Here is a 10544-nt window from a genome sequence, read left to right as displayed (position 1 = left end):
CTACCAAACCATTTATAGATCAAATGTTTACTTGATTAATTGGGAAAATAATTAGCTGGTAATTATTGTAAATCACTTACACTGAAAATGTTTATGTTATTATGTTATTAAAATGCCACGTTACAAAGGGGTTACGAGTTGTAACTTAAGGGTTAATAATCATTTAATACCTATAATGAAGTTATAAAACATTAAAAACAAATCTGGGTTTGTCAGGTTGTGATAAAGTCATTTTATCCCTCTAAAACGTAATAATGTCAGTACAAAGGTTGGATATTTGGATATTTATTCCTATTAAAGGGTTAGTTGCTGATTCATGGATTGTGGTTCTAACTGCAATGCTTCATCCAGATGAGATCCAGGTCTACAAAATAAGATATATCACAAAAAGAAATATTAATAACAGAGATACAAAATTTCAGTGATTTAAATATATTATATTACATTCATGTCTGTATTTATATGGACAACAATCAGAATGTGTATTTAAATGCATCTAAATATTCATTCAAATATACAACCAACAGACAATGAGATGACAAATTATAAATGCAATCTGTTGTAGAAGTTAAAGAAGAGATTAGCATGGGAAAGGCTGAAGGTCTGAAACATATGTGTCATTTCAGTTTTGGTTTTTCTCGCGTATCAGTTCAGATTCGGACCTGATGGTGGCACTAGAGGAGAAGGAAACAGCAGACTGCATCAGAATATGGTGATTAGTTTTCAGCAGATTCAGCTCACTATATCATGAGTTAAAATGCTGATCAACAGTGAATAGTGGCCTGATCACAGAACTAGCAGAAAGGTCAGGGGTCATCCTCAGGCTCCACCACAGCACAGCAAACGTGAGGTTAGAGATCAGGGATTGTAGCCTGAGTCCCGCATCGCACAGAGAAGACTCTCCAGGCAGCAGCAGGTTTTACATAACACAGCACTCGGGTGACCCCCTCCCTCTCTCTCTCTCTCTCTCTCTCTCTCTCGCTCTCTCTCTCTCTCTCTCGCTCTCTCTCTCTCTCTCTCGCTCTCTCTCTCTCTCTCTCGCTCTCTCTCTCTCTCTCTCTCTCTCTCTCTCTCTTGCTGACACTGTCGTTCTCAGCTGCAGGCTCTTAATGGCCAGGTTGGGTTACACACACCTGCAAGTGATACAGGGTCATAAATATCTTGCTCCTCATAAATTATTCCTGAGCTTGCAGGTTGTAGTGAGCATGTCCATCCAGGCGGGCAGCAGACAGGTGAAACAGTCAGTCAGTCAGTCAGTCAGTCAGTCAGTCAGTCAGTCAGTCACTCAGAGGCAGAATGGACATCTCCGTTCTGCCCAACAACAACCATCCAGAGAAGTTCCTTCAGCTTGACGTCGGGATGCTGCCGGCCACACACGGCATGTTCCAGGTCGGGGCGGTCATGTCCAGTCAGAGACACTGGCAGAACAGGGTCTACTCCCAGGTACGGACTCTCCCACAGCCTCGTACTGTGTCTTCATCTCTGTGTGAGATCCTCTGACTTGTTTCTCTTGTTTGACTTACAGACCAACCCAGACCTCACCATTTATAATATGTATCATCTTCTAGCAGAGACCTTCATCACAGTCTGGACCTGTGTAGATGTAGTGAGTTATACAGGTGGACAGGAGTGTGATCTAATGTGTGATTGACAATCATGTAGTGAAACAACAGAAGGAGCTTTGAGCTCAGAGCTTCAGGTCCAGTCAAATAAAGTGAGGTGGGAGATAATTTGTGCACCAAATCAAAAAGTAATAAAGAATAATATAATATATGTCTTTATAAATACACGTGTCATTTTTCACCAGGTTCAGTTGATGAGTATCTGTCCATTTTTGTTTGATGATGAATAAACTATTATGAATATGTGATACATTTAAAAGTCCATATAGTCTAAAGGTCTCTGTCATCATCATTTGATGCAAAAGAATTCAGATTGAGGTTTCATGTATGTGTCTAATATCAATTTGTTCAGTCAGATTTTTACTTGAGTGAAAGAACTGGAGCACTTGATTTTAGAATAGTGATGCATTGAAAAGTACATTTTTATTTCAACACATTGTTGATTTGTTCCACATTTACAGAGCCTGATGACCCTAAAACAACCTGACTGACTGACTGACCGACCTACCAACTGACCGACCGACCGACTGACCGACTGACCGACCGACCGACCGGCCGACCGACTGACAAAGACTGAAGACGTGGATGTAAAAACAACTGGATCAACAAAAGGAAAAATGAGCCAAATACTAGAAACTACTGTTTAAAGGTTTATCTGGAATTAAACTAAATGAATCTTTCTTTATTTCAAAACCGTCAAACACAGACTTCAGATCAGATCAGGTCTCTGGTGAAGAATCTGCCTCATCTTTATCTAACGTCTCCATCATTAGGACACTGACAGGTTCAAACATGACTGACAGTGGAGGAGTTGGCTGGGATTGGTTTTTCTCCTGTGTTGAACACAGTGTATGTTCTATCACATTTTCAAAATAAAATAAAATTCATTCCAATGACTAATAGCTCTGCTTCAAAGTAAGAGTACTTCATAGAAATGTAATGGAGTCAAACGCACAGTATTTTGTCTTTAAGTGTAGTGGAATCAAATTCAGAAGTTTACAAAAAAAACAAAATACTCAAGTAAAGAACAGATAGTGGAAAAACATGCTTAAGTACAGAACCACAGTAAATGTACTTTATCACCTCTCTATCTATAGAGAGTGTGAGAGGCTACAAACAGGTGATGTGGTGAGACTTTAAATCCTCTCTGTCTCCACAGAGGGAGGGGAGGGTGAAGCCTGACAGCAGCTCTCCTCCGTCCCCAGAGGGCAGTCCTGTGGTGTTTGTGGACAGATACCTGGAGAAGCACATCACTCCAGTCACCTTCAAGTCCAACATCAAGAAGAACCCTCTGTACTCTGATATGAGATCCACGGAGCCAGTGGACAACGAGAAGTCCAAGCCCTCCTGGACTGTCAAGGAGTACGACACACAAACCATCCACGGCAACCTGGCGAGTTACTTAAAGGTAATGCGGGGAGAGGAAGAGAAGGAGGAAGAGGAGGAGGAAGAGGAGGAAGGCTGTGGATTAATTGGTGTTTATTAGTGTTACTCCACCTTCACACTCTGCAAAGCAGTTAATATAAGGAGCCATTGCCAAAAGCCCCAGGTTCACTGCAGGTCATATGGTTTTTGACATTTTAATTGATTGTAGATTTTGGTGAAAATTTGCACCACAACACAACACAGTGATCCGGTCTTGCAGAAGGATTCTGTCTCTGCTGTAGTTTTTATTCTGCCGACATGGTTTTAATCAAATTACTATAAACTAATCCAACTGCACAAAACAGGTTAAAGCAGCTTGTTTTGGACGGAAAACCCTTAACTCCATCACACTGAGGTTTTTCTTTTCTTTTTTACCAACTAGTCCCTGCTATGTCCAATAAGTAGATATTATTAGTATGTAATAATAACCAGTAAAATAACCAGTTTAAAGAGAAAAGTTGAACTTCTCTTCACCATTTTCCTTTTCTCTTTTCGCTTGTTTGCAAACTGAACTCCTTCAGTCATTATTCAGCTGCTGAATGAATAGTGTCTCTGCTTGTTGTGATTAAATGGTTTGTATCTGACACAGTGATGTGATGCATCACTGCCACCCTCTGTTCATGAAGGGCCTCTACTCCTCACACACTCCTCTCCAGGCTGTATCCACACTGACAGGACTGAGGCTAACAGCCATGTTGTGTTTAAACTGACATGTTGTGGTTATTTTATTGGTTGATTATGATCAGACTTGATATATTCAATTTGACGACTTCATGTTGTAAATAAAACTAACTGAATGAAGTCAGATCTTTCAACTAACTTAAAGTTGTTTTAATTGTAGTAGTGATTCTGATTTATAATCTGAAAAGTTTTTTCAGGCTCTGCACATTACCCAGACCAATCACTGCTGTGGATGCCCCCATGTTATTATCATATAAACAAGGGAAACATAGGAAATTCTTTTTATAAATTTTTTTAACATTAAAAATTATATATATATTTTTACATTGGAAATTATATGTATTATTGATTATATATAATTTCTTTAATTAAAAGTGACAAGATTTTTTTTACATTAAAAATCATATAATTTCATTTTACATAAAAAATATTTAAAATGAAAAATAATATGATTACATTGAATATTGAGAGAACACTGATTACATTAAAATCTATAATTTTGTTTTCCATTAAATCAACAACAATCATGACTTTAAGTTTACCATTCATTTGACAAATGTCCTCAAATTTCATCTTTGGGTTGGGTCTCTTCAGCTGTGACAGACACAGGGCAACAGGCAGGTTACAAACTAATGCATATCAGTGAGCAGAGGTATTAATGGCCACAGGAACCTCAGAGCTCATTTGTTCATGGTGATGTTTCAGTGTATTTTCATTTTCCACGCAGGAGGAAGAGAAGACTCCTAAAGATATGGACTTCTGGCTCGAGGACCTCTACACACCAGGATTTGACTCCTTACTGAAGAAGACAGAAGCCAAACATAAAAGAAAAAGACTTTGTAAAATTCTGTTTTCCGTCATTTTCTCTGTTTGTGTGGTTCTTATTGTTATTATAGTACCAGTGGTGGTTCTACAGAAGAAAAACTGATGGAGGAGGATGCTGTTGTATAGTACAACTCTTAGGACCTCACCTCTTTGTTAGTGGTCATAGATTTTCCTGGTGAATACTGTAGTAGCTTAAAAATCTGGCTTTGCAAGTTTTGAAAATACAGACAGATGACCAGTTTGCACTTGATGCCTATTTAGACCCCGAACAATGACATAATCACACAAAAGCTCCAGTGGCTTTACACAGTAACGTGACACCAAGTGGAGGTCCAGTTTCTGCTGCCCTCTAGTGGTGTAACCTCTGACCTGCAGTGATGTTACATTCAGTACACTGTGACATCACTGTGTGGTTAAGGTGCAACACACACATCTGACCAGACTGAAACTTTCAGCCAGTGAGAGCAGTGAAACCTTTAAGGTTATCTCCAGATCACCAGTCAATTGTTTCATTTAATGAAGAAAATCATGTTGTTATCCCCAAAGAAAACTATACTGCAACCCCTTCATATATTTCATATTTTTTTAATAAAAAAATATTTAGAGCAGCTGCTCTGCTCCCCTGTAAATATATGTAACTTTGTTTTCATCTTTTGTTAAATTATGTTATTTTTTGTATTGTTATTAATGATAAACTGTCTGTAAAGTGTAGTAAATATACAGTATGTTAAGTGTATACACTCACCGAGCATTTTATTAGGAACACCTATACACCTGCTTAATCATGCAACTATCCAATCAGTGAACTTGGAGGACTGGGAGTTAGGGGCGGAGTCAGACACTGCCAAGACGGAAACAGTAAGCAGCTCACTCCGAGCCTCAGAAACCTGTGGGTGACGTCATGGAGGCTACGCCCATCTTTATTTACAGTCTATGGCTGCAGCCCCCAGGATGGGACCCACTGCTTTAAAGGATCTTAATTGTAGTTGATTGTTGAGCACACTGTTTTTTGTAGCTACTTATTGTAACCACTGCACTGAGCACAAAAGGAGACTTCAAATGTAACTGATTTCATTTGTTTTATTTATTGCAATAAAGATGTACAAAGTATTGGTAATCATAAATGTTAAAATGTTAGAAAAAGCATATCTGTAACTGTTAACAGTACAGTGTATCAAAACATTACTGCTTCAACCGGCTGGGTCGATTCCATCCACGTTAAGAGTGAAAGCAGGAGAAAACAGGTTTGATCTGCCTTTGTCGTGATGTCTCTTCTTCAAAAGGCATTGAAAAAAAGATAGAAATACAGACTCAAAGAGAAAAGAGACAATCTGCTAAAATCAAAAAGGCAACAAAAGAAAAAAAAAAAAATCAACATGCAAATTAACTTACATCTAAAACCAAAATATTAAAGACAGAAAAAAAGCGGAGAAGAGTCTAAACTAAAATAAATATCTTTCTCCATATTGAAATTCGACGTAGTTTTTCCACTCCCTTAATTTATGTCATTAGACTACAAAGTTTATTTACAGGTTAGTTGAAGTTGCAGTGTGGACCAGGTGTCCACCACCATGAGATATTAAGACCAGTTTATGGTTTTTGTTACACTGTTATCCATCATCATGGCTGCGACAATGACGGGGGGGACTGGAGAGTAGAGGGGCTTTGGCAAAAAAATGACATACAATGTTTAGAGGATGTCACGGGACGTGGCGGCTGACGTATGAGCAAAGGTGACATTTGGTTTGTTCAGAGAACACAGTATATTATTAGACAAGCTTCAGAGACTATCTATCAGGACGTAAATGAAGAAAACAATACACACAAACACTATTATTTGGTTGCACAATGTCGACAGGAGGATCTTTAGTTTTGTTGAAAGTTACATAATAAAGACAGAGATCCCCTCCAGCTCAGACTGATACATTTATATGTGTATAGATATATAGTTTTTTCTTTAAATGTACAAATATAGAGTAACCCGTGTTCTTGTTTGTAATGTTGCTCTCTAACAGCGAGGGAGGGTGAGCGCTTCACAGCAGAACAATGAACCAACTTTAAAGATACACTCCTCGATTTTGTGGTAGTTCACACCAGCGGCCCCCAAACATCAAAACCTCCCTCTGACTCCTGGGTGTTTGAAACAAGTCTGACATAAAGTACAGCATGTGACCTGTGTTAACGTACTTTACTACTCTGTACGAAGAGGAAATGATTCAATACTTGCACTGACATACATGAAGGAAGTGTTGCTGCAGTGATTTAGTGTTGTACTTTCATAAAGCTGCGCGACAGATTTTTAAATCAAAGCAGCGGAGGTAGAGAGATTTTGATTTTACCAGACATTCACCAGTCCTAAAAAAAATTGAATTCGGTCTAACTGGATTAGGTTCTGGATCACATTCTGGATCAGGTTTACTTTTCCTCTGGTCTCTTCTACTGAAACATTATTAATGTGCAGTGTGTTTGGGAAGGTTTTCCACAGGTCCAACCCAGACCGGGTCCAAGAAGACATTTTGTCTTTTGGGGGCCGCTTTTGTCTCCTACATCTGAACCAGGGATGGTCTTTGACTGCACCTTCAAGGTTTAAAAAAGTTTACTAAGGGTATATTCAATACACCGGTGAGCATATAGTTAACGTGTATGTACTGAATGTATATACACACTCATAACGCATAGTGCAGAGTGATGGGACGCAGCTGTGTGAATCCTAACAGCTCAGTGAAGCCGACACACAGCACGCTGCTAACTACAGTTCATATACAAGAGAATGCAAAAGAAAAGGAGGCTATGTGTGCTACTTCCTAGCGGTAGTGTTCATTATTATACAGTACATTCAACTAACCTAAGCATTGTGTCACATTCCTCTTCTGAAGTTGCATACAGTAAGAGACAGGATACATTAAAGTAACGAGCTAAATGCTAAAACTGTTTCTGAGGGAAAAGATGTGGATTACAAATAAAAAGAACCTTGTTTTATTCCATCAGTTTTGTGGCAGTTTCTGATCGATAATCAATAATCCCCAGTTCTAGGCTGAACAGTTTAACAGTTGAACTGGACAGGGAGGAAAACCTCATCCTGCTCACACCGACCCCCTCAGGTTGTCCACTGTTCAAATGGACTCTTGATTTCTCAGGGCAAAAAGAACATTAATGAGGGAAGTTAAAGTGAACTCAAGGCGTGTTCAGACTGAACACTCATCTTTGTGTCGTGTTGTTGTTTCAATAGTTTTTACAGAGACTCATCTCCTTTTGTTTTGTTTCTCCTCATGAAATGAAACCTCAGGATCTTTCTTCATACCGAAACATTTAAACTCAAGCAAATGTGTCTTTGCCTCCATTTGCATCTTTGCATTGATTTCATAAGCAGTAGTGACACATTCAGTCTGAACACACCTTCAAAATAAACGTAACTTTACTTCTCCAGAAAGCAGCAGCTGCAGATCAGTAACAGCAGAAACCAGCTTTTAAATCAGGGTAGTTACATCAGAGCTATGTGGTTATCCGAAAATACATTTGAGCTGTTCAGAACATCAGTGATTCAAACTGTGAAATGATCGATGTGGCTTCTACTGGAGCCACAGTGCCAGTGCTGTTCAGAGAAATGATTCAAGCAAAGACGTGCCCCTTTAAATGGACCGAGGGGAGAGGATCCGTTCACGAAAAGGAGCGACGGACTTTTATTACAAGTACTGATGAAACACAAGCTCATATGCATAGAGGTAAAGCTTTACTCAGCCTGGACACATTCTCATGTCACATTCTTCCTATTAGCAAGTCTTCCAGGGGGAAGCCTGCACGTCATTCATTCTCTCTTAGTGGGAGTGGGAGACCAGCGTCTATCATACAGCCACACAGGCCACCGACCACCTCACCAGCAACACGCAGGCCTGCAGGCAGCGCTCTAACAGACCCCTGCAGCTGGACTATGGGAAGAAAATTGAGATGCATATACAGTACAGAAGACCGCTGTGCTGAAACACTTCTAACACGTTACTATTGGATTGTTATCGTCTGAATTGACCCACAAACCGTCCAGCCAGTATGGCTTATAAGAGGAAAGGAACTCGTGACAATTGTTAATAGTTGTAGCATTAAGGCAAGGTTTTAACTAGCTTGTTGGGTCGAGTGATTTCTTCACAGGGAAAGAACATAGACACAGAAACACAAAGAAACACGTAATTCAGTCAATCAGCAGCTACATGGGAGAGTTAGCTTAACGCCTGACGAGGCTCGAGAAAAACTAAGTTCCCAAAAAAAAAAAAAAGATCTTAAATTTAAGACCCATGTACAATTTTTTAGGCGCTGTGCCTAAAAGATAAATTGTGTCTCTATCAAGTAGCTGAGGTGTAAATATTTACCAGCTCTAAAAAGGAAGACCCCAAAATTTGACTAAAATTTAAATGCTATGGCCCAAAATAAACATGTTGATTCGGGTAAAGTAGAAACGACAGAGAAAGTCTGCAATCAAGTGGAGACCCTTCATTAAATCCATGCAATCCACCGGCATTAACACAACGCTCCAACTATGAAGGAATCACATTAAAAACTCAATAAAACTAACTATTATCCACCAATATAATAGGTACTATTGTCAATCTGGATAGAGATTATTTCTTCTGATTCAACTGGAAGGCACATCCATAAGGCTTTAGAAGGTGTTGCAAAGCATTCTGCATGGTTCTATCTCAGGACTTAAGGAAAACAACAGGGTGATTATTGCTGCATCACAAACACAACGACTGGTCCAACTAACTCAACAAGTATGACATCAAGATATTCATGAGGACGACAACGTGAACTTTGTGCACGACTGGTCTGGAGCCTGAGAGAAATCAACTTTGACAAAACTGAATTTCTTGCTGAGTAAAATTAGAAGAAACTGGAGCTACAGGAGAAAAACCCAGACATCTTGGAAAGAAGTGAAAGAAAGGAGCAGAGTGGGCAACGTCACAACCCTCACCCACCCCAACCCAACCCTGACATTCCTCCATTACTTGTAGAGCATTTACACATCTCAACCCATATCTCTTCCTTCATCTTTACTAACATAACCAGCGTTATTTCCATCAGTGGCTGTGTGTGTGTTTTAACCGTCTCTGAAGTTTATGTGCTGCACCTTGAGGTGTCGACTGGAAATGGGATGGATGTGTGTGTGTGTATGTGTGTGTGTGTGTGTGTGTGTGTGTGTGTGTGTCTGCACCCAGAGGCAGACAGGGGATGTGAGATTTAAAAACTTGATTTTCCTCTGCGTGTGCGTTTAAGAGTAGAAGGTGAGGACGCTCTGGTGGTTGCCGCGCACCAGCAGGATGGGCGGCAGGTCCTTAGACAACACCTCCAGCCAGGCCATGTAGAGAGCGCTGGACACGGCGCCCTTCCTGGCCAGCGGCAGGCTCCTGCACAGAGGAAGAGTAGAGGGTGATCGTCAGTGTGGCTGCTTTCATCTAAATCATTTGATACGTACTGAACCCAAAACTAATCATGTGTTGTATATTTGGAGAAATAAATGTTTCCATAAAACCCTGTTTGTTAACAAAATAAGAGCATGATAACATGTCTGGAGAGACTGGCTCTGTCCCAATACCAGGCTACATACACACTACCACGTTTGCTCCTGGTGTCCACACTACAGAGTAGAGCCGGGCCCTTAATCTGATTTTATTTTCCAACCATTATTGGAAAAGCAAACACCGTCCCCCCTACAAACCCCCCCCCATCCACTTCCTGGTTACGTCTCGACGTACGTTAGCAACATACATAGAAGTGTGTCATGTTGAGCAGTTTGCCGGTTCTTTCTATATGAAGTCGGGCCAGCCTTTAATTTCCTTGGACTGAGATACCGACTGGAATAAGATGAATATAGTTTCCCAAAATGTTAAATATATGAGGCAGACTCCTGCCTCACGTCATGATTGGTTCTTATCAGTCATGACTGCCAGACAGTGGTGAATGCAACATAGATAATGACACAATAGTCACAATCACACTGCT

General features: G+C 40.0%; 2 protein-coding genes across 2 annotated transcripts in view; one reads left to right on the top strand and one right to left on the bottom strand.

The window, feature by feature from the left end:
* The first annotated feature begins 1296 nt into the window (after positions 1 to 1296).
* kiaa1024l (KIAA1024 like) lies at positions 1297 to 6603 on the top strand. The gene is made up of 5 exons (XM_022744422.1): positions 1297 to 1443; positions 1526 to 1606; positions 2782 to 3030; positions 4465 to 4567; positions 6569 to 6603. Exons 1-5 carry the CDS (start codon positions 1297 to 1299, stop codon positions 6601 to 6603), a joined length of 615 nt encoding a protein of 204 aa, XP_022600143.1.
* Positions 6604 to 9555: 2952 nt separating this feature from the next.
* The window catches only part of slc12a2 (solute carrier family 12 member 2), a 64298-nt gene continuing 63309 nt past the window's right edge, over positions 9556 to 10544 (bottom strand). Inside the window, exon 27 of the mRNA XM_022744581.1 lies at positions 9556 to 9949. Coding sequence (XP_022600302.1) covers positions 9814 to 9949 — 136 coding nt within the window. The 3' untranslated portion in view covers positions 9556 to 9813. The remainder of the gene's footprint in view (positions 9950 to 10544) is intronic.

Source organism: Seriola dumerili, unplaced genomic scaffold, assembly GCF_002260705.1.
Source record: "Seriola dumerili isolate Sdu_G_001 unplaced genomic scaffold, Sdu_1.0 BDQW01000081.1, whole genome shotgun sequence".
In the NCBI taxonomy this organism is placed as follows: domain Eukaryota; kingdom Metazoa; phylum Chordata; class Actinopteri; order Carangiformes; family Carangidae; genus Seriola; species Seriola dumerili.
This window is presented reverse-complemented; position numbering and strand designations above follow the sequence as displayed.

Coding starts and splice junctions, on each gene's coding strand:
- kiaa1024l (XM_022744422.1), top strand. CDS start 1,297: ATGGACATCTCCGTTCTGCCCAACAACAACCATCCAGAGAAGTTCCTT. Junction 3,031..4,464: donor ACCTGGCGAGTTACTTAAAG/GTAATGCGGGGA, acceptor CAGGAGGAAGAG/AAGACTCCTAAAGATATGGA. Junction 4,568..6,568: donor ACATAAAAGAAAAAGACTTT/GTAAAATTCTGT, acceptor GCTCTCTAACAG/CGAGGGAGGGTGAGCGCTTC.